Genomic DNA, 24,341 nt, shown 5'->3' on the forward strand with positions numbered 1-24,341 from the left:
CAAGACTGTGTGAAAGCTGAACTTAAACGCATGGAAAGCATAGACGTTATTACTTCAGTCACCGAACCAACAGCTTGGGTGTCATCCATGGTCGCTGGGCACACAAAAGTCAAATCAGAAATCAGATTGTGCATCAACCCCAAAGATTTAAAGGCCTACTGAAATGAGATTTTCTTATTTAAACGGGGACAGCAGGTCCAATCTATGTGTCATACTTGATCATTTCGTAATATTGCCATATTTTTGCTGAAAGGATTTAGGAAAGAACATCCGCGATAAAGTTAGCAACTTTCGGTGCTAAGAGAAAAGCTCTACCTCTGCAGGAAGTCGCAGACGATGACGTCACATGTTTGATGGCTCCTCACATATTCACATTGTTTTTAATGGGAGCCTCCAACAAAAAGTGCTATTCGGACCGAGAAAACAACAATTTCCCCATTAATTTGAGCGAGGATGAAAGATTCGTGTTTGAGGATATTGATAGCGACGGACTAGAAAAAATAATTTTAAAAAAAGTTCAAAAAAAAAAAAAACGCAATTGCATTGGGACGGATTCCGATGTTTTTAGATACATTTACTAGGTTAATTCTGGGAAATCCCTTATCTTTCTATTGTGTTGCCAGTGTTTTAGTGAGTTAAATAGTACCTGATAGTCGGAAGGGTGTCTCCACGACTGTCTTGACGCGCAGTGTCTCAGGGGAGTCGACGGCATCTATGGATGGCACAAGCTCAGCTTTTCTCCGGTAAGAACTGTCTTTTTAACCACAATTTTCTCACCGAAACCTGCTGGTTGACGTGTGGTCGGGATCCATGTTCTCTTGACAGCGCTCTGATCCATAGGAAAGTTTCACCTCCAGGAATTTTAAACAAGGAATCACCGTGTGTTTGTGTGGCTAAAGGCTAAAACTTCCCAACTCCATCTTTCTACTGTGACTTCTCCAATATTAATTGAACAAATTGCAAAAGATTCAGCAACACAGATGTCCAAAAAACTGTATAATTATGCCGTTAAAGCAGACGACTTTTAGCTGTGTGTGTGTGTGCAGCGCTCATACTTCCTAAAAACCTGTGACGTCTTGCGTACACGTCATCATTACACAACGTTTCGAAGACGAAACTCCCGGGAAATTTTAAATTGCAATTTAGTAAACTAAAAAGGCCGTATTGGCATGTGTTGCAATGTTAATATTTCATCATTGATATATAAACTATCAGACTGCGTGGTGGGTAGTAGTGGCTTTCAGTAGGCCTTTAAATGAAGCACTAAAACGGCCCCACCACCCCATGAGAAGTGTGGAGGAGGTAGCAGCACAAATGTTTTCAGTGCTAGATGCAAAAAATTCATTCTGGCAGATCCGCCTGGACAAGAAGTCCTCAATGAAGACAACATTCAGTACTCCTTTTGGACGTTACAGATTCCTTCGCATTAACTCAGCAAGCGGAGTATTCCAGCGCACAATGGATCAGCTCTTTGCTGGATATCCATGCTCAGTCATTGTCGATGACATCATCATCGAAAGCCAAAAAAGGTGCTTGAACGTGTGAAGGAAATAAACCTCAAACTCAACATGCAGAAATGCAAATTTCGACTTGACCAAGTATGCTATGTTGGTCATATCTTCACAAGTAAATGTTTGAAAGTTGACCCCTCCAAAACTGCTGCTATCACAGACATGCCATTTCCCACAGATTTCCCACAGATGTCACTTCACTTCACCGTTTCCTGGGAATGGTTAACTATCTTGGCAGGCACATTCCAAACCTCAGTGACATCGCAACGCCACTGAGGAAGCTGACTCACAAAGAGACCGCATGGTGCTGGTTCCAGCAACAACAAGATGCTTTCGACCGCCTGAAAGCATGTCCCTCCTTTCCACCAGTATTGGCCTACTAAGATGTCAAAGAGCCAGTCAGGCTGACCTGTGAGGCGTCATGCTTTGGACTAGGAGCTGCCTCATGCAAAATGGAAGGCCAGTAGCCTTTGCATCCCGCGCCCTTACAGAAACAGAAAGTCAATACCCTCAAATTGAGAAGGAGCTACTAGCTGTTGTGTTTGCATGCACCAAGTTCAGAGACTATGTGTATGGCAAGGCCACCACAGTAGAAACTGACCACCAACCGTTGGGGACTATCTTGAAGAAACCAATTCACAATGCCCCGGCCCGTCTTCAGCGGATGCTGCTACGCTCGCAAAGCTATGACATAAGCCTAATCTACAAAAAAGGAAAGCACATGTACTTGGCTGACACTCTTTCAAGAGCCCCTAATGCAACAGACAGTGAGAGCCCATCTGATAGTAGTTCTTTCGACGTCATGTCGGTGAGCTACATTTCTACAGCCCGCCTGGAAGAGCTCAAGAAGCACATGGAGGAGGTTGAAGTAATGCAGACTCAGTGTAGTTATCCAGCGTAGATGGCCTGCCAGAAAGACTCAGCTGCAGCCTGCCATTGAAGTTTTCTTCCCCTACAGAGACGAACTCACTGTGGAAGATGGAATTGTCATGAAAGGGCAGAAAGCAGTCATTCCAACGTCACTACAAAAAGAGTACATTAAGATTGTACACAGAGGTCACCCAGGCATTGAAGCAACCAAACGCAGAGCAAGAGGTATCATCTTTTGGCCATCAATGTCACGAGACATCACTAAAGAACTACTTTTTTGCACAGTGTGCAGCAGCACAAAACCACATCAGCAGAAAGAACCACTTCATCTCCATCCAGTTCCAGACCTTCCGTGGTCCACAGTTGCTACAAACATTTTTGAATGGCGTGGACAACACCACCAGGTGACGGTGGATTCCTATTCTGGATGGTTTGAAATTGACCTTCTACAAAACATCACAGCGACAGCTGTAATTTCCAAAATGAAAATAACATTTTTCAGTGCACGGTACACCACACACACTGCTATCTGATAATGTAAGACAGTACAAGTGTGAGCAATTCAGGAAATTTGCTGAGGAGCGGGACTTCATCCACACCACCAGTAGCCCAGAGTTTCCCAAGTCGAATGGACTTGCGGAAAGAGCTGTCAGGAGTGACAAGCAACTGATGGAGAAATCCCACCGGGACAAACCTTTTTTTTTTCTTTTTTTTTTTTATTCTTCTTTGTCATGAAAAAGGGACGTTTTTGTCATGAAAAAGGGAGTTTTTTGTGGTTGGTGCACTAGTTGTAAGTGTATATTGTGTTTTTATGTTGATTTAAAAAAAAAATACAAAAAAACATTATTATTATTATTTTTTTTTTTATAAAAAATTCTTCCGCGGCCCGGTGGTTGGGGACCACTGTTCTAATGTACATACTTGTTCTTATGCTATCTGAACTCACTATGTTCTCTGCTGGCTGTACATATCCTACTGTAAGACCTACACTGTTTCAATGTCCACATTTCTCTGTTGATGCAATTGTTGATGACTGAAGTACTGATATCAACCAAAGCTACTCATCCCACCCCCGGATTGTAAATAATGTAAATAATTAATTGTATATACTATGATGATTAACCTGTGTGATGACTGTATTATGCTGATAGTATATATTTGTACCATGAATTGATTAACATGGACCCTGACTTAAACAAGTTGAAAACTTATTGGGGTGTTACCATTTAGTGGTCAATTGTACGGAATATGTACTGTACTGTGCAATCTACTAATAAAAGTATCAATCAATCAAAAATGATATTTCAAATATATAAACCGTATTTTACTTTAAATCATGTATGTATGAGAATAATTAACTAGTACGGTTTTTAATGCACTTATTGTGTTGTCTGTCTAATTGTAATAAATGCAGACGAGGCGTGTTCAACGTTGACTCACACAGCGTGCTCATAACCACATTCTAGCTGTCTGCATGGCGACATACGACACCACTTCACGGGGCTACCGCGCATGCGAGTCACTACTGTTGCATGCTGGGTAGTGTAGTTCTTATACTCCCTAGCCCAAAACATCACAACTATGACTCTTTGGCCCCGCCCCTACGGACGCATGCTTGGAAGACATGCGCTTTGCGGCAAAGTCCTCCTTTTCTCCACACACGCTTCTAAGCCTCGGCACATCTCCTCACATTGCTACTAACTACACTTTATTCATCCTCCGTGTCAGGGTAAACCCCACTCGTCTCAGCCAAATTTGGAGATTATTAGGCCCGTTTAGCTTGATAGTTGTTTGAGCGCGCCAATTAGCTTAGCATGCTAGCTAGCTTAGCTTGTTAGCCGCTAACAAAGAGACGCAGATTTGATCAACACATCGCTTAGTTAAGATCAAGTGTGAGTGTAAAGTGTTGTGATTGTGTGAAAATGTGCGAAAGAACGATAGCAAAGTATGAGGAAGAACTTTGTTGTGTGAAAATGTGTGAAAGAACGATAGCAGAGTACAAAGAGGAACTTTCTCGGACAAAAGAAGAGAACGAGAGACTACGTCAACTATTGGAGGCTGTTTTCAAGAAACCTCAAGTTGTGTTACACAGAACAGGTTTGTTTACTTCTTACTCTCACATCTTTACTAACTTTATATTTCATCATGAACATGACGTGTTTGCAGCAGTCATTTCCATTAGATCAGGGGTGTCCAAACTTTTTCCACAGAGGGCCGAACACGGAAAAATGTAAGCATGCAGGGGCCATTTTGATATTTTTCATTTTCAAACCATAACAAAATATATGGATTTTTTTTTAATCCTTAGGGCTCCTGGGGAGCATAGAGGGTCTCAGTCACTAAAATGTTAAAAAAAAAGGTCAAATTATTATTATTATTTTTTTATTTAATGCTTACAGTAAATCTCTATATCAACTTGAGGTTGATATAAAGTAAAACAAATAAGGTTTTGTGCCTTTTCAGTCAAAGACAACTTGTTTTTTCATCGTAAAACTGAAATATGCAGTATTTAGATAGATAGTTAGTACTTTATTGATTCCTTCAGGAGAGTTCCTTTATTTAGCAATTCAAGCCCTCAAAGATCAATAATGCAGGACATCATTGATTTTAATTATTTAATATTTTTGAGTAATCACAGTGAAAAGTTAAATAAAATCCTACTAAATATATTTGAGATCCGAAAGGTTCCCCACTCATAAAGTGATTCATTTTTATTAGATTTTTTTTTTTTTACTTTTAACACTTAAATTTAAAGATAAACTTCGGATATATCTGTCGATTTTAAGTTTGAACTATTATTTTGTTTATTTTATGTTCTTTTGTCCAAATTTTGATCTTTTTATATGGCAACCACACAACATATGCAATATTTTTCTACATAAAACATGGAAAAAAAAAACAAATAAAGACACAAGGAAAAAAAAAAACTGCCTGCATGGCAGCTTTGTGTCAACATTGCCACGTTTTCTCATTATATTTCACCTCATTCCACTTTTTTTAAATGTGTTTTTGAATTTTTGCAATACTATCAATTTTGCAATTTTTGCAGAATGTGTGGCGGGTGGGTAAACGATTAGCTGCGGGCCGCAAATGGCCCCCGGGCCGCACTTTGGACACCCCTGCATTAGATAATGTCCAAATAGAGGTGATTTGGCACACTTATAATTAAAAAAACAAAAATAATGTTGTTTTTCATCAGATATGTAGTAGTATTGTATACGTCAGTGGTTCTCAAACTTTTTTTGTCATCCCCCACTTTGGACAAGGGGGAGTTTTCAAGCCCCACCTGCCCCCATCGCCACAACAGAACGCTAATGGGGCGGCATAGCTCGGTTGGTAGAGCAGCCGTGCCAGCAACTTGAGGGTTGCAGGTTCGATTCCCGCTTCCGCCATCCTAGTCACTGCCGTTGTGTCCTTGGGCAAGACACTTTACCCACCTGCTCCCAGTGCCACCCACACTGGTTTAAATGTAACTTAGATATTGGGTTTCACTATGTGTGTCACTAGAGAAAAGCGCTATATAAATATAATTCACTAATGCCAAGCTTAACATTTTCAAATGTATTGAACATCAAGTAACATTCATGTCAGGGTTTCCCACACATTCATTTATTTGTGGCGGCTCGCCACGAAAGAATTACGGCCGCCACAAATAAAAAAATAAAAAAACATTTTCGGCTTTTGACTCGCTTGACCGCTCATAAAAGCAGTGGGACTCTGTCTGTGAATGGAGCTTGTAGTTACATATTATGCAAATATGATATAAATATGTACATAAAGTGATGTAATTATATTCCAACTCCGCGCTCTTCTTGGTCATTGCCGCCGCAAGAATATAATAATGAAAAAATGTTTTTAAGTGAAATTCCCTCCCGTTCCTCGCGCCCCACCTGTCATGTCTCTATTCCCCACAGGTGGGGCCCGCCCCACACTTTGAGAAACGCTGGTATATGTGGACGGGGGCCCTGCTTTGGTAATAATGTGTACCCCTCTCAGAGATCATATTTAGTTCCACTTCAAACATTCACATGATGGAAAATAAGATGAGATGGTAAAACGTGAACAGTTGTGGAACCTTTTTACTCGGGGGTGACGGGATCTCGTTGGAAGCGCGATGTATGAGCAGACGCCGTTTAGGTAAAACAAAAAGGTGTCTGCCAATTTAGTTTACAATGTCATTACGTCAGTAGTTGTCAAACTTTTTTAACCAAGTACCACCTCAGAAAATACTTGGATTTCCAAGTACCACCATCATGAACAGCATTAAAATACAGTAGCATAAAAGGCCTTAATTATTCATTAAAAACAAGGAGGACACATTATTTAACGAGTATATTTAATAATTTTAAATACTGTTGCATTACACACAGTTTGAACAGTAACACTGTGTTTGCATGTAGGAATTGATTGAATGATTGATTGATACTTTTATTAGTAGATTGCACAGTTCGGTATATATTCCGTACAATTGAACACCCGAATAAGTTTTTCAACTTGTTTAAGTCGGGGTCCACGTTAATCAATTCATGCTACAAAATGAATTGATTGGAAAATAAAAGACTGTACTTAAATATTACATAGTGCACACTAGATAGATTCTGGTGCGCACCAGATAGTTTCTAGGATGCAGCTTCCTCAGTTGACCTCTGACCTGGTCCACAAAGATGACTAATGTCTGGTGGAGGAATAGGGGGTTGGAACCATGGCTGGGGGGGAGAAGACGAGGGGGTGGCTGCGATGAGGAAAGGGCTAAAAAGGCAGTAAAAACTTTTTAAACAAAGTGTTTGCTCGTGACGTTTTCTGAAATTTGTAGGTATATTCTTGCTATTGTTTTCAGAATGTATAATATTGTGTTTCAGAGATATGCTTTGACATTTTTGCCGATGACATCTATTAAACAAGACAAGGAGCAAAGAAATCAAACACAGACAGGATTCAATTTAGCTCATGAGGAGAAACGTCTTGGCTGCAACTTCGTACAGTTTCCCACCACGCTCTGACGAGGGAGTTCCACGCGTCCTCTTTCCTTTGGGGCTTTTCTGATTACATAGCTTCAGATGTTTCTAAAGGGAGGGGGGTCGTAAATGGCTGTCGCACTCGATCATAAACAGCTAAAAGAAAAGGTGCCTTGTGCTGCGTCAGGTCTGCTCCCTCTCCGCTTTGTAGCTCTCGGGTCAAGAAAAGGTCTCCTGTGGCTGTCAATAGATCAAAGAAACCGACACCTCCATGTTGCATCCCATCGCAGATAGTGGAGTTTTACAAGCCTTTTGTTTGATAAGATGAAAGACAGTTTTGGTCTCGTCGCAGGGGACCTGAATTCAATGGAACACAAAGTTGTTTTATAACTTATATACAATTATTCTGACAATTTTGTTATTATTGTTGATATTATCTGGAATCGATTATTGGTCGCAGTAAAGTAGCAAATTGGGTAGTTTTTAGCTCTAAAAGGGTATTTCAACAAGTAAACAGTACAGTAGGTACTAGGTTTGTATATGTGTAATGCCCATAAGGGTATTCCAGTACAATATGCCGAGATGAGATGTGTAAATATCAAAATATTACCTGAAATCAATTTTTGGCAGCAGTAGAGTGGTTGTTTTGGTATATTTTAGCTTTGTAAAGGATATTTCTACAAGTATACAGTAGGTAATTGATTTATATATATATCATGCCCATAAGAGTATTTAGTAAAATATGCAGAGATGAGATGTGTCAGTATCAAAATATTACTTAAAATACATTTTTGGCAGCAGTAAAGTGGCCATTTGGGTAGATATTTGCTCTAAAAATGGTATTTCAACAAGTAAACGGTACAGTAGGTACTTGATTTTGATACATGTAATGCTCATAAGGGTATTTTAGTAAACTATGCAGAGATGAGATGTGTCAGTATCAAAATATTACTTGAAATCAAATTTTGGCAGCAGCAGAGTGGTTGTTTTGGTATATTTTAGCTTTGTAAAAGGTATTTCTACAAGTATACAGTACAGTAGGTACTTTATTTATATATATATGTAATGTCCATAAGAGTATTCTAGTAAAATATGCAGAGATGAGATGTGTCAATATCAAAATATTACTTAAAATAAATTTTTGGCAGCAACAAAGTGGCCATTTGGGCAGATATTTGCTCTAAAAAGGGTATTTCAACAAGTAAACAGTACAGTAGGTACTTGATATTGATATATATAATGCTCATAAGGGTATTCTAGTAAAATGCGTGTGTGTAAATATGCGATGTGTAAATATCAAAATATTACATCAAATCACTTTTTGATTCAAGATTGTTTATGCACAATTAGACAGTTTGCCGTACAATGAAAATCTTACTTTGCTAGTCCACCCTTCAACAAGTCACACGGTACTTAGCTAAAAATAAAAAATAAAAATGTATATACAATGCACAGTAAGTAACATAACATTATTGCACATTCTGATTGACAGTCAACAGTATAAATATGGAGGTGACCTTGGGTCACAGCAGCAGTTAAAGTGTCTTTAGTGATCAACGGTGAAACGTGTCTACAGTGATGGTTCACAGTTCGGGGGTGGTCAAGGTAGCTGTCTTTTGTTCAAAAAGACAAAAGTAAAAACGGGGAGTTGGAGGGAGCTAGCATTCACAAGCCTGATGGCCTGTGGGTAGAAACTGTTTGTCAGTCTGGTAGTCCTGGATTTCAGGCTCCTGTATGGTCTGCCTGATGGTAGGAGGCTGAAGAGACTGTGTACTGTCCTTGATGATGTTGTGTGCTCTCCTGGTGGCCCTGGTAGAGTACATGTCCTGTAGTGAGGGGAAGGCTGCTCCTGATATGTACTGAGCAGTTTTAATCACTCGCTGGAGTGCCTTCCTGTCCTTAGCAGTGCAGTTTCCATACCAGACCGTGATTGAGCTGGCAAGGACACTCTCAACCGTACTTATATAGAAGTTGCTGAGAATTTTTGGTGGCATGCCAAATTTTCTCAGCCTTCTTAGGAAGTACAGTCGCTGCTGGGCTTTCTTTATTGTTTGTTGGGTGTTGTGATCCCAGGTGAGGTCCTCGCTGATGTGGGTCCCGGGGAATTTACAGGTTTTCACCCTGTCCACCTTTGTCCCCCCTATGTACAGAGGTGTGTACTGTGCACTCCTTCTCCATGGGTCAATAATCATCTCCTTGGTCTTGTCTGTGTTCAAGGAGAGATTATTATCCTGACACCAGGCCACCAGTTCCGCTACCTCCCTTCTGTACACTGCCTCAGATCCCCCGGTGATCAGTCCGACGACCGTAGTATCATCTGCTAACTTGATGATAGTGGTGTTGTTCTGGGAGGCCACACAGTCGTGTGTGAAGAGGGTGTACAATAGGGGGCTCAGCACGCAGCCTTGGGGGTCCCAATGCTTAGAACTTTTGTGCCTGATGTCTGGTTGCCGATTTTGACTGACTGGGGCCGGTTTGTGAGAAAGTTCAGGACCCAGTCACATAGAGTTGGTGTCAGACCAACAGTGAGGAGTTTAGCACTGAGTTTTTGTGGGATGACCGTGTTAAAAGCAGAGCTGTAGTCGATGAATAATAGCCTGGCATAGGTGTCCTTGCCCTCTACGTGGGTGAGGGTGGTGTGGATGACAGGGTTGACTTCATCCTCAGTGGACCGGTTCTGCCGGTAGGCAAACTGTAGAGCAGGGGTCACCAACGCGGTGACCGCGGGCACCGGTAACCTGTAAGGACCAGATAAGTCGCCCGCTGGCCTTTTCGAAAAATAGCTCAAATAGCAGCACTTACCAGTGAGCCGCCTCTATTTTCTAAATTTGATTTATTTACTAGCAAGCTGGTCTCGCTTTGCTTGACTTTTTTAATTCTAAGAGAGACAAAACTCAAATAGAATTTAAAAAATCCAAGAAAATATTTTAAAGACTTGGTCTTCACTTGTTTAAATACATTCATTTTTATTTTTTATTTGCTTCCTATAACTTTCAGAAGACAATTCTAGAGAAAATATACAACCTTAAAATTGATTTTAGGATTTTTAAACACATTCACCTTTTTACCTTTTAAATTCCTTCCTCTTCTTTCTTGACAATTTAAATAAATGTTCAAGTATTTTTTTTTTATTGTAAATAATTTTTATTGTCTGTATTGTATTGTGTTGTAAATATTCATGTTCGAAATAAACTAAAGAAAGAAAGAAAATAGGAATAATAAATACATTTTAATTTAATTCTTCATTTTAGCTTCTGTTTTTTCGACGAAGAATATTTGTGAAATATTTCTTCAAACTTATGATTAAAATTCAAAAAAATTATTCTGGCAAATCTAGAAAATCTGTGGAATCAATTTTAGATCTTATTTCAAATTCTTTTGAATTTCTTTTAAAATGTTTGATCTAGAAAATCTAGAAGAAATAATGATTTGTCTTAGTTAGATATATAGCTCGGTCCAATTTGTTATATATTCTAACAAAGTGCAGATTGAATTTTAACCTATTCAAAACATGTCATCAAAACTCTAAAATTAATATTAATCAGGAAAAATGACTAATGATGTTACATAAATAATTTTTTTAATTTTTTCAAAAAGATTCAAATTAGCTAGTTTTTCTCTTCTTTTTTTTGTTTGAATTTTGAATTTTAAAGAGTCGAAATTGAAGATAAACAATGTTTCAAAATTTAATTTTCATTTTTTCGTGTTTTCTCTTCTTTTAAAACCGTTCAATTAAGTGTTTTTTCATCATTTATTCTCTACAAAAAAACTTCCGTAAAAGGAAAAAAAAGTTAGGACGGAATAACTGACAGAAATACCCATTTATACATACATATATATATATATATACATATATATATATACATACATAGATTTATCTATTAAAGGTTAATTGAGCAAATTGTCTATTTGTGGCAATTTGTTTAAGTGTGTATCAAACTGGTAGCCCTTCTCATTAATCAGTACCCAAGAAGTAGCTCTTGGTTTCAAAAAGGTTGGTGACCCCTGCTGTAGAGGGTCCAGTGTGTCTGGGATGGTCTTCTTGATGTGTGACATGACTATCCTCTCGAAGCACTTCATCACTATTGGGGTGAGTGCAACAGACAGGTCACAGTGTTTTTCTTTGGCAGGGGCACGATGGTGGTGGTCTTGAAGCAGGTGGGCACAACAGCTTGTGTTAGTGACAAGTTGTATATGTCAGCAAGTACGTCAGCCAGCTCTGATGAACACACCCTGAGGGCCTGGCCAGAGGTGTTATCTGGGCCGGCTGTCTTCCGTGGGTTTGTTTTCTTCAGAACTGTACGTACCTCTGCTGTTGTCACAGTGAGCGGTGGGTCCTGCGTGGGCTCCGTGGTCAGAACCCCTCTCTGTTAGTTGGTGTTGTGGACCTCGAAGCGGGCATAGAACTCATTCAGCTCATCTGGCAGTGATTGTTGGCTGTTTGTGACCCCCCTGCTCCCCTGCTTGTAGTCTGTGATGTGTTGCAGGCCTTGCCACATGCGCCGGGAATCTGTGTTGAAGTAGAATCCCTCCAGCTTTTGTCTGCATTGTCCCTTGGCCTCGCTGATGGATTTACACAGGTCATATCTGGCCTTCTTGTAGTCCTCAGCGTTGCCTGAGACAAATGCAGTGGAGCGGGCATGTAGCTTGGACCGAACATTAATCCAGGGTTTTTGGTTTGGGTATATCTTGTATTGTTTTGTGGGAACAATGTTTTCCACGCACGTACTGATGTAGCCAGTTACACTGGAAGCATGTTCCTCTATGTTCACAGTACCATCCTCCCTCTGAGCAGCAGTTTTTAACATGTCCCAGTCTGTACTCCCAAAGCAGTCCTGAAGCACTAGTTCAGTGTCTTCATTCCAAACTTGAACAGTTTTACTCACTGGGGGGGCTTGCTTGGGACGCTGTCTGTATGCTGGATGTAGAAAAGCTGAGATGTGATCAGATAGTCCAAAGTGTGGTCTGGGTACAGCCTTGTAGGCTCCCCTCACGTTGCAGTACACCTGGTCCAGGGTGTTTATCTCCCTCGTAGTAAAGTTCACATATTGATCGTATTTTGGGAGGACACTCTTTAGGTGGTTCCCAGCTACCGTGAACGCAGCATCAGGGTGTGGGGTCTGTTGTTTACTGATGACGTCATGCAGCAGCTTTAGTGCTGTAGTGGAGTCCGCCCATGGCGGGATGTAAACAGACAGTATAAACACTGCACTGAACTCCCTTGGCAGGTAAAAAGGTCTGCATTTCACCATCAACAACTCAATGTTGTCCGAGCAGTGTCTTTCAACCACCTGTACGTCCGAGCACCAGCTGTTACTCACGTAAACACAGACCCCGTCGCCTCTCGCCTTTCTTGAAGCCTTTGTCCGGTCTCCACGGTAGACTGAGTGCGTTGCTAGCTGGATAGCAGAGTCTGGGATGCTGTCCGAAAGCCAGGTTTCCATGTAAATAAGAGCACAGCATTCTCTCAGTTCACGTTGGGATGTAGTCCTGGTTCTCAGCTCATCCAGCTTGTTGCTGAGCGAGCGCACGTCAGCTAGCAGCAGGCTAGGTAGTGGTGGTTGTGTAGCTCTAGCCTTTAGCCTAGCATGTAGCCCCGCCGTCTTGTTGTTGTTGTTTTGTGGTTAGCTGGCGCTCGTCGTAGCAGAAAGTTGAAGTCCGTCAGACTAGAAGTGAGCTCGTGGTGAGCTTTTCCGATGTCCAGAAGTGCATCTCTGTTATATCTCACTGTTTCATGCTAAAACTTTGCATTTAGGATGCAAATTAGTACTACAAACCCCGTTTCCATATGAGTTGGGAAATTGTGTTAGATGTAAATATAAACTGAATACAATGATCTGCAAATCATTTTCAACCCATATTCAGTTGAATATGCTACAAAGACAACATAATTGATGTTCAAACTGATAAACTTTTTTCTTGTTGCAAATAATCATTACCTATAGAATTTGATGCCAGCAACACATGACAAAGAAGTTGGGAAAGGTGGCAATGAATACGTATTAAGTAGAGGAATGCTCATCAAACACTTATTTGGAACATCCCACAGGTGTGCAGGCTAATTGGGAACAGGTGGGTGCCATGATTGGGTATAAAAGCAGTTTCCGTGAAATGTTAAGTAATTCACAAAGAAGGATTGATAGAGTGTCATCATTTTGTAAGCAAATTGTCGAACAGTTTTAGAACAACATTTCTCAACAAGCTATTGCAGGGGTGCCCATTATGTCGATCGCGAGCTACCAGTCAACCGCGGGGGGTGTGTCAGTCGATCTCGAGCCAGGCTTTTAAAAAAAATAGACCTCAAAATTAGTGATCATCAATCTTCACCAAGACGTCACTTAAATGACATTCACGGTACCGGAGGGTCTTGTGAGATGACGCTGGCTGCTGCAAGATCATTATTATGAAAATATGACCGAGAGGAAGGCGAGAAACACTTTTTATTTCATGCGCTAACTAAATACAGAATCTCGGAAAACTGGCGTGCACAAGCGATCCCTCAGAAAGCTGGCGTGCACATCACTTGTGCACGCCAGCTTTCCGAGACTCTTATTTTGTTAGCGCAGGTAGCATGAAGCAGGGCTTTTATTGTGAAGATAGGAAATGTGCAGTCGGCCTTTAGAGTTTTGACGGAAGGGACGGCGCGAGAGTCTGTTGAAATAAAAAGTGTTTCTCGCCTTCCTCTCTGTCATTTTTTCATAATAATGAACTGGCAGCAGCCAGCGTCATCTCACAAGACCCTCGGGTGCCGTGAATGTCAATCAAGCAAGCTACGGAATTTGCCGCCAATGTTTTTCTTGTAAAGTGTATGGAAGCTGGATGAATTAGATGCCAAAAACCAACCACTTTCATGTGGTATTGTACAGAAAGGACAACTTTGTTCCTCCTCCATTTGAAAATGTGGGGGTTATCATCATTACTGTCTGATTCCAATCAATGCAAGTCATCAGAATCAGGTAATACACCAACTTATATTCTTGTCTTCGTGAAAGAAAGACATCTATATGTGTTACACATGCTTGTATTATCATTAAACACATTTAACTTGTTTACAAAAATGTCTCTTTCATAAATAAATAAATATAAATGATATATATAAATGAGGTAGATCCCCTCGAGTTGGTCAATTGAAAAGTAGCTCGCCTGCAGAAAAAGTGTGGGCACACCTGAGCTATTGCAAGGAATTTAGGGTTTTACCATCTACGGTCCGTAAAATCATCAAACGGTTCAGAGAATCTGGGGAAATCACTGCACATAAGCGATGATATTACGGACCTTTGATCCCTTAGGCCAGGGGTCGGGAACCTTTTTAGCTGAGAGAGCCATACAAGCCAAATATTTTAAAAAGTATTTCCGTGAGAGCCATATAATATTTTTTTTAAGACTGAATACAACTATTATTCTATCTTATTTCAATTATTGTGCAGAAATATTGGGAAATACATATCATAGCAACATAATGCCTTTATTTCACAGAAAAGAGCAATTTGTATAATTTTTAAAGTACGATATAGCGACCACACAAAACCACTTCATTAGGTCACAATTACTAAAACTAAAAGACATTGTAGAATTGAATAGTCTATTAATGCTGTTCAAAGCGAGAAATACAATTCTTCCAAAGGACGTACAAAAGTTGTGTGTTCACATCTGGAGATGAGAACCACAGAAGGCCGTATGACTTTAAACATCCAAGAGTGCCAACAAATTTGAAACAAATGTGCTTGTCTGTTGTTGCTGTGAAAGCATGATATTCTCTAAACAAAGACTTAAAAAGCTGTGAGAATACCTTTGTTTTTAAAAAGTTATAAAAAGAGAAAACTGGAATTATATCAAACTGAATTTTGATTTGATTGGACGTGTCATTGTGAAAATACTTAAAGGAAAATTGAAAAGTATGTTGGAGTTCGGGTGTTGTTGGAGGGAACAGTTATAAAGTCATCGAAAATAATTGGTGTTAAAAAGGGGGGCAGATAAATATAAGAATATTATTCTTCCATCTGCTCCTTTCTGATCATGGAAATGTATAAGAAACAAAAAAAACAATGAAAGTGTCAATTGTACGTGGCTTGTATATATGCATTTTAATGAAAGGAATAACAATAAATGATGATGATGCATTCATTTTTAAGTAAGTCCAACATTTTTTGAGTATAATAAGTCTCTTATTCTTTTTAATAACATTGTTATTCTGAAGCTAACCAACAATAAATAAAATACTTCTTACCATTAATGCGACTTCTTGAACAGGTGCGGTAGAAACCGGATGGATGGATTAAAATGCATGAAAATATTTTATATTTTGAACGTTATTTTTGACACTATGATTACCGGCAGAATTATTCATTACTTACCATGTTTAGCAATGTCAGCTAAGATTTATCTGAGAGCCAGGTGCAGTCATCAAAAGAGCCACATCTGGCTCTAGAGCCATAGGTTCCCTACCCCTGCCTTAGGCGGTACTGCATCAAAAACTGACATCAGTGCGTAGAGGATATCACCACAGGGGCTCAGGAACACTTCATAAAACCACAGTCAGTAACTACAGTTGGTCGCTACATTTGTAAGTGCAAGTTAAAACTCTACTATGCAAAGCCAAACCCATTTACCAACAACACCCTGAAACACCGCCGGCTTGGCTGGGCCCGAGCTCATCAAAGATGGACTGATGCAAAGTGGAAAAGTGTTCTGTGGTCTGACGAGTCCTCATTTCAAATTATATTTGGAAACTGTGGATGTGGTGTACTCAGGAACAAAAAGGAAAATAACCGTCCGGATTGTTTTAGGCGCAAAGTTGAAAAACCAGCATGTGTGATGGTATGGGGGTGTATTAGTGCCCAAGGCATGGGTAACTTACACATCTGTGATGGTATGGGGGTGTATTAGTGCCCAAGGCATGGGTAACTTACACATGTGTGATGGTATGGGGGTGTATTAGTGCCCAAGACATGGGTAACTTACACATGTGTGATGGTATGGGGGTGTATTAGTGCCCAAGGCATGGGTAACTTACACATCTGTGATGGTATGGGGGTGTATTAGTGCCCAAGGCATGGGTAACTTACACATGTGTGATGGTATGGGGGTGTATTAGTGCCCAAGACATGGGTAACTTACACATGTGTGATGGTATGGGGGTGTATTAGTGCCCAAGGCATGGGTAACTTACACATCTGTGAAGGCACCATTAATGCTGAATGGTCCATACAGGTTTTGGAGCAACATATGTTGTCATCAAAGCAACGTTATCACGGACGCCCCTGCTTATTTCAGCAAAACAATGCCAAGCCACGTGTTACAACAGCGTGGCTTCGTAGTAAAAGAGTGCAGGTACCAGACTGGCCTGCCTGCAGTCCAGACATGTCTCCCATGGAAAATGTGTGGCGCATTATGAAGTGTAAAATACGACAACAAGACACCGGACTGGGCTTCACGGTGGCAGAAGGGTTAGTGCGTCTGCCTCACAATACGAAGGTCCTGTAGTCTTGGGTTCAATCCCAGGCTCGGGATCTTTCTGTGTGGAGTTTGCATGTTCTCCCCGTGAATGCGTGGGTTCCCTCCGGGTACTCCGGCTTCCTCCTACTTCCAAAGACATGCACCTGGGGATAGGTTGATTGGCAACACTAAATGGTCCCTAGTGTGTGAATGTGAGTGTGAATGTTGTCTGTCTATCTGTGTTGGCCCTGCGATGAGGTGGAGACTTGTCCGGGGTGTACCCCGCCTTCTGCCCGATTGTGGCTGAGATGGGCGCCAGCGACCCCAAAAGGGAATAAGCGGTGGAAAATGGATGGATGGAAGACACCGGACTATTGAAGGACTGAAGCTCTACATAAAACTAGAATGGGAAAGAATTCCACTTTCAAAGCTTCAACAATTAGTTTCCTCAGTTCCCAAACGTTTATTGAGTGTTGTTAAAAGAAAAGGTGATGTAACACAGTGGTGAACATGCCCTTTCCCAACTACTTTGGCACGTGTTGCAGCCATGAAATTCTAAGTTAATTATTATTTGCAACAAAAAAAAAAAGTTTATGAGTTTGAACATCAAATGTTTTGTCTTTTTTTAGTGCATTCAACTGAATATGGGTTGAAAAGGATTTGCAAATCATTGTATTCCGTTTATATTTACATCCAACACAATTTCCCAACTCATATGGAAACGGGGTTTGGATAATAAATAAAAAAACGTAAATGTTGTCAGGACGACGACGCAAAGACGTCAGTCACGGGGGGCGCCATCTTGAAAAAAAGTCATTGTTGATATAATATGCCTTATTTTTTTGATGAGTTCAGTGATTATTGACTAGATTATTACTTTGGGAAGGTGAGAGAAGAAGTGTTGTGGTCTTGTGAGAATTGTCTGCATTCACACAATTCCTTGGAACAATTGCCTCATCTACTTATTATTATTATTATTAAATGTAGCTTACCATATTGCTGAAAGTTTTAACTTCCCCTTGGGGATTAATAAAGTACCGTATTTCCTTGAATTGCCGCCGGGGCGCTAATTAATGTAAAACCTCTTCTCACTCCGGCACTTACCAAAGGCATGCGGTGTATTTAGGCCTGCGCTTAAAAATTTGAGTGTGATGTAAGGATACATCATGAAAAGCACATTTAATAGAAAAAAGTTATTATGGTCTTACCTTTACTTATAAATGATGTCTATGCGCAGCTCCTTCTGATCAAAAGCATCGATAACTTGTTTATAGAAGTCTTCCTTATCTTTCTTCAGTTTTAAAAGTCTCTCTGTCTCAATGGAGATCTTCCATTATTACCTCCTGCTTCGATTGAAAGTCCAGTTTAGAAAACGGTTTTATTTTAGATATGTAATCCTCCATGTTAAAAGTGCAAGCGAGAGGAAAAAATAAACACACGCTGCTCACTCTTGCTGCTTGTTGTCACTTCTTCTTCAGCCGAGTAGTCGCAAGAAGGATCACTAGCGCCCTCTACCACCAGGAGGCGGGAGTCATTTAATGACTCATATTTGACACACGCAGCTACGGTATATTAATAAAACATAGCTGCTTACTGTTCTTTTTAGCATATTCAATAACTTGGACCTTAAATCCTACTGAATAGCTCTTAATTTTCTTCCTTTTATGCGATTTCAAATGATTGAAATCAGCCTCCTCCATTTTGAAAATGATGACAGGTGAAGTGTCACTCGTGACGTGGCGAGTTTGACCCGACGGGAATTGTAGGCATATGCTAATTATTTGGCGAAACGAGTTTGACCCGGCATTAATCCTGAGCCGGCGGTAATGCTAAGCATGCGCTAATTAGTTTGCGAAACGTGTTTGACCCGGCAGTAATTCTAGGCAGGCACATACTATATACCCGGCGGCAATTCAAGGAAATACGGTATGTCTGATTCTGATTTTGATTGAATGTGTGGACTGCATGAATGATGCCTTCTCAGTTCTCACTCTAACGCAATTTGAGTGTCTAGTAACGCACTAAATAATATAATCCATTATTACTATTATTAATAAGGTAAACAAGTTATCTTTTGAAGGTGCTGTCAGTAATCTGATTACTTCTTCCCAGTTTAACTGTGGTGACACTATCTAAATGAAAGCAAAACAGATGTCATCTTTCTTGGCCAACATGTTGACTGTGTTCATGCTTCTTTTATAACAGACATGTCTCTAAAGATGAATAGGAAAATGACTAATTATTGTCCACCAGCAGGGGGAGCTCATCACTAGTACTACTGCGTGGAGGCTGGCATGTGGTACATTATTTCCTGTGTGTGTATGACTTATTCAGAGGGAGAACAGCACACTTTCACGTATGGCGTCTACCATTAAGGATTGTAGGAATGACTTTTAGACTGTTTTTATATGAATAAAATGGATTGGATGTTGGCCTGAAAAAGCATTCCTCTGAAGGTCTTCTTCATGTGTCAGCTGGAAGTACCCTGACTGCTGTGAGGGGAAACTGATGAGATTGTGAAATAATTTCTTGGTGTAGGACAATGTCTCATGTGATTGAGCAAAGCTGGACTTTTCTGAAGAATGTTTGTTTTCTCCTGTTCCGCAGAACTCAATAAAGGACATCTTCCTCATGAGCAGGAAGAAGAGCCACAGCCCCACCACATTAAAGAGGAAAAAGATGTACCGCATTCCCAACACATTAAAGAGGGAGTAGAGGACCCACAGCCCCCCCACAATAAAGCGAAACATGAGACGCCACAGACCCATAATGTTAAACTGACCCTTCACAATAAAAGGCAAGCGGAGGACCCACTGATCTTACACATCAAAAAGGAAGAGGAGGACCCACTGACCCCTCACTTTAAGGAGCAAGAGAACCCGCTGACACCTCACATTAAAAAGGAAGAGGAGGATCCACTGACCCCTCACTTTAAGGAGCAAGAGGAGGACCAAGAGCCGCCGCACATTAAAGAGGAAGAGGAGGAAGAGGGCATCAGTCGGCCTAAATGGTTGGAGGAGTTCCCAGTGACTGGTGTCCCTGTGAAGAGTGAAGATGATGAGGTGAAAGGTGAAAGTGAGGAGAGGGGAGGGGGGGAGCCTCCAAGCAGCAGCTCAACACAACACATGACAACAGAAGCTGATGGAGACCACTGTGGAGGATCACAAGCAGACAAGCTCTTAGCTCCACTATCAGATAGTGAGGACACAACGTCACACTCTCCTGACACTGATGATGAAGACTCTAAAGATGATAAGACATGTCACACTGACAACACTCACTTCACATCTTCTCACTCTCACAAAACTTTTAAATACCATAGTCATCTGAAAAGACACATGAGAATACACACTGGAGAAAAACCTTTTCCTTGCTCAGAATGTGGTAGAGATTTTAGACTAAAACAAATGCTGAAAGAACACATGACAACACACACTGGAGAAAAACATACTGTAGTAAAAGTTTTGTACAAAGAATCACTTTGAAAGTACACATGAGAACACACACTGGTGAAAAACCGTGTTCCTGTTCAACCTGTGGTAAATGTTTTACACGAAGTCAGAGTTTGAAAAGACACATGACAACACACACTGGTGAAAAATCACATTCCTGTTCAATCTGCAAGAGAAGCTTTTGTGACCGATCAAGGCTTCTAGCCAGTCTCCATGGGGCCCTAAGCAAAATTTGATTTTGGGGCCCTCTATTTCTGCCAATAATATTGATTGTTGATCATTCACACACCTACTATAAAGTCATTGCGGCTCTGGCAGTGTTTACATGATCCTATTGTCAGCCTGGCATGTCTTTACAAATGACATGTCATTTATAAAGATATGGGGGTGGCCCAGCTAAGAACATAAATAATACCAATGAATGAAGGAATGATGTCCAGAGTGCCACATATACTTCCTAATTTTAAAATGTAGAAAACATTCAGCTACAAGAGTGGCCTGGGGTTGAACAGTCCAAGTGATAAAGCTTTGTATTTACAGTAAAAGTGTCATCTTGTCTCATCAGTCTTGTACATATTAGTTTTTAATTACTAGTTTATATTTTTAGTTAATTGTTCATATTTCATGTTTACTTTGTATAAAGAGAGCGCAGTCTACTGAAGTTAAATTCCATGTGTGTTAAACATAATAGGACAATAAAGGTGATTCTGATTCACTTTATTATTTTTGATAACAAACACCTGAAACAGCAATGTGCAAAAATAATTCGTAATGCAAGAAAAACAATAAATTGCAACAATAAAATCACTTAAATATATATAAAAAGGAACAAATTCAATTGTACAAAAACCAACATAAATACATTAAATATCAAGCAAATACTTAGATAATATTAATGAACAGAGTTACCAGAAACAAGGTAACATAATGCACCTGAAGGATACACTAGACCTAATACTGTACTGGGGCACAAATAATAATAATAATAATAATAATTCATATGAGCGTGCAAAGCGCGCAAGCAAAAACATTTTTAGGACTTATTTATCATAAAAAATACATAAATAGTGCTTTAAACTATGAAATCATATCAGATGATGTTGTATGGATCTTTGATGAACCACCTGAAATTAACTCATGCATTTGACCTACTTGTGCACTTTTTTACTCCAGACTTCTAAACTGCTACTGGTAAAAGCAAAGGAGAAGAGCAATGAATCTTTTTGAAATATTTATATTACAGTAACTGTTATACAGTTGACCAGTGGTTCCCAACTGGTGGGTCGTGACATAAAAGTGGATTGTGTGTCATTTTCAGTGAGTCGCAGTCACATGTGTGCATGAAAAAAAAAAAAGTTAAGGGAGAAAAAAATCAAATTGTGGCAACAAAACCAGATATTTTTAGCCATTTTTCTAGTGACTATTAGTGAGTATTTTAGCAAAAGGCAAACCGACTAACACGTTGGAGGAGGACTCAGGACAGACATGGAAATATATTTTTTTTAAATCTAAATGGGGCAACAAAACCCGATATTTTCAGCCATCTTTCTGGTAAAAAATACAGAAATGTTACTATTTTTTCTGGAAACAAAAGCAGATGCTTTAGCTGTAGCCATTTTTCTGGTGACAAAACAAGATTATTTTAGTCAAAGTCACACCGATTAACAAGACAAGTCTACTGTGCTATTTTTCTGTGAAATAAACTTGAATGATTTAAAAATTTGGCTTACGACTTGATGATATGGAAAAATGTTTTTCTTCCTGAAGATAAAGCATTTGAGAAGCACTCAACTCACACATGCTGACTCCAAATCATCATTGATGCAGAAGCAGCAGACAATAACCAACATTATGTTTCATGTTGATTGGAAATTTCCCCGACAGCTCGTACAGCAAATGAATATGTTTGTCTTGATACAAGGAATAATGTTAGCTAACTTAGCATCAACTTAATGAATATGTTTGTCTTGATACAAGGAATAATGTTAGCTAACTTAGCATCAACTTAATGAATATGTTTGTCTTGATACAAGGAATAACGTTAGCTAACTTAGCATCAACTTAAGACAATGATGTTGCCTAGCTAGCGAGGACTTCACTTACATCTCTCATTCCTCGCTGCTTCTTCCCTGCTGCGGGCAAATAACTTTCTTAAATCCATCTAGGAGTTACAGTTTGAGTCAAATCAAAACCAAAATAATATAAATAAATTGTTGTCGGCTAACGTTACCTACCTCATGCAGTGATTCTCATCCCCTCTCTCTCTCTCTGTCTCTCTCTCTCTCTCTCAACTGAAGTCTCCACACGTGAATAAATTACCATATTAATTAGCCATGTGCTCATTGTTAGATGGAGTGAATACAGTAGCAATCAATTACCATACGAAGTAGTATGTGCGCTGTAGTCCTATGTTATGTAGACTTAAAACTCTGAAGCGTTTTTTTTATTGGTGAAATTTTTACTGGGGCACTGCAGATCAATACTGGGGCACGTGCCCCAGTGAAATCTGTCTGGTGACACGGCTGGAAGGATATGTCCTTTTTTGTGACATTGTTTTGCCTCTATCTGCGCTTTTGATGCCCAGTGCGCACTGACATTGCACGGCAGGCGGCAAACGTCACAGGTGCAGCAGGTAGAGAGCTTTGACATTTAAAGAGAGGCAGGAAGAATCACTAGGCCTAGATCAGCAGCAGCACTCAGTTGACCTAAAATTGTGTTTTTGTACAATAATATATCTTTGATCATTTAGAAATCATCAGTCAGACTCGTACATGTGTAGCGATGAAGTACTCCCTTGTCTTGTGTTTTTCCCCAAAAGACGACACCCAGTCACGTTTCCGACTCAAACATGGTTTATTCTGGTGAAAACAATCATAGTGAGTCTCCAATCAGCCACTTTACATTTATAAACCGTCACGTGGAAGACAACAGACTGACTAACACATTAACACACGACAAAAAAATACACAATACCTGGTGAAAACAATCACAGTGAGTTTCAAATCAGCCTCTTTACATTCATTGACCTGTACAGAAATACAACAAAACAAAACTTAACATAAATATGTCTCTTTTAGGCCTACAGCTAGCCTGCTAATAAGTTAGCTGAAAGCTAATTCAGAGAGCGCCAGAAAGTACAACTTAGCGTCACGTGGAAGACAAAAGACTGACTAACACATTAACACACGACAAAAAAATACACAATACCTGGTGAAAACAATCACAGTGAGTTTCAAATCAGCCTCTTTACATTCATTGACCTGTACAGAAATACAACAAAACAAAACTTAACATAATTATGTCTCTTTTAGGCCTACAGCTAGCCTGCTAATAAGTTAGCTGATAGCTAATTCAGAGACGCCAGAAAGTACAATTTAGCGTCACGTGGAAGACAAAAGACTGACGACACACTCGTGTCTCAGCCTGGAAGTCTGCTGTGACATGTGACGTTCAATGACCATAAAAAATGTAGGAAATGAGAGTACTGAATTTAGAATAATAACAATTGCGAAATAGAGTCACATTACATAATGTCTGAATGTAATAAATTATATAAAATGACATTAAAATAAGAACAGTAGTAAGGCAGTAAGTAATTGAGATCATAAATGACCTCTGTTACACATGCAAAAAATAAAACATTTTTGTTAATTGCTTTTGGGGGCCCCCTGGTGGCCGCGGGGCCCTAAGCAAGCGCTTAGTTCGCTTATGCCTCGGGCCGGCTCTGGGCCATTATAGCATGTTTTTTACAGTTGTACACAGTTTCTGTAAAAAAAAATTGAAATATACATAGTTGGTCATTACTGGCATATTACTTCAAATAACAGGCGGTTTGTTTATTTACATATAATGTCTTCAAATCTACAGTTTTTTAACCTATTTAAAAAAAAAGGAAAAATTATATCCCTTAACCAGTGTCATCAAACTAATATCCTTCATGTCTCGATTTGACTTCAATGTATATATAATCTTGCAATTGTCCATCCCACACTGTGCTATGTGCATTAAAGTCACCACACCAAATGATAGATAGATAGATGGATGGATAGATAGATAGATAGAGAGTGGTCCACTATTGTTTCTACTTGAATATTTGTCATTTTTTGCATGTATTATAG

General features: G+C 39.8%; 3 protein-coding genes across 3 annotated transcripts in view; 2 read left to right on the forward strand and 1 right to left on the reverse strand.

Annotated features, from left to right (window-relative positions):
• Positions 1-24,341, reverse strand: part of LOC133547441 (uncharacterized) — a 146,793-nt gene that overhangs the window by 45,792 nt on the left and 76,660 nt on the right. The gene's annotated exons all lie outside the window — the stretch shown is intronic.
• Positions 1-24,341, forward strand: part of LOC133547439 (zinc finger protein 37-like) — a 190,846-nt gene that overhangs the window by 38,407 nt on the left and 128,098 nt on the right. The window lies entirely within an intron of this gene.
• Positions 3,982-21,943, forward strand: LOC133547443 (zinc finger protein 62 homolog). The gene is made up of 2 exons (XM_061893128.1): positions 3,982-4,478; positions 19,379-21,943. The coding sequence occupies exons 1-2, from the start codon at positions 4,304-4,306 to the stop codon at positions 20,254-20,256; spliced, it is 1,053 nt and encodes a 350-aa protein (XP_061749112.1). The 5' UTR covers positions 3,982-4,303; the 3' UTR covers positions 20,257-21,943.

Source organism: Nerophis ophidion, unplaced genomic scaffold, assembly GCF_033978795.1.
Source record: "Nerophis ophidion isolate RoL-2023_Sa unplaced genomic scaffold, RoL_Noph_v1.0 HiC_scaffold_106, whole genome shotgun sequence".
NCBI lineage: Eukaryota > Metazoa > Chordata > Actinopteri > Syngnathiformes > Syngnathidae > Nerophis > Nerophis ophidion.

Bases quoted from the DNA above. Each gene is read 5' to 3' on its own strand.
- LOC133547443 (XM_061893128.1), top strand. From the start codon at position 4,304: ATGTGCGAAAGAACGATAGCAAAGTATGAGGAAGAACTTTGTTGTGTG. The intron at 4,479-19,378 runs GTTTGTTTACTT...CCTGTTCCGCAG, and splicing joins AGTTGTGTTACACAGAACAG to AACTCAATAAAGGACATCTT.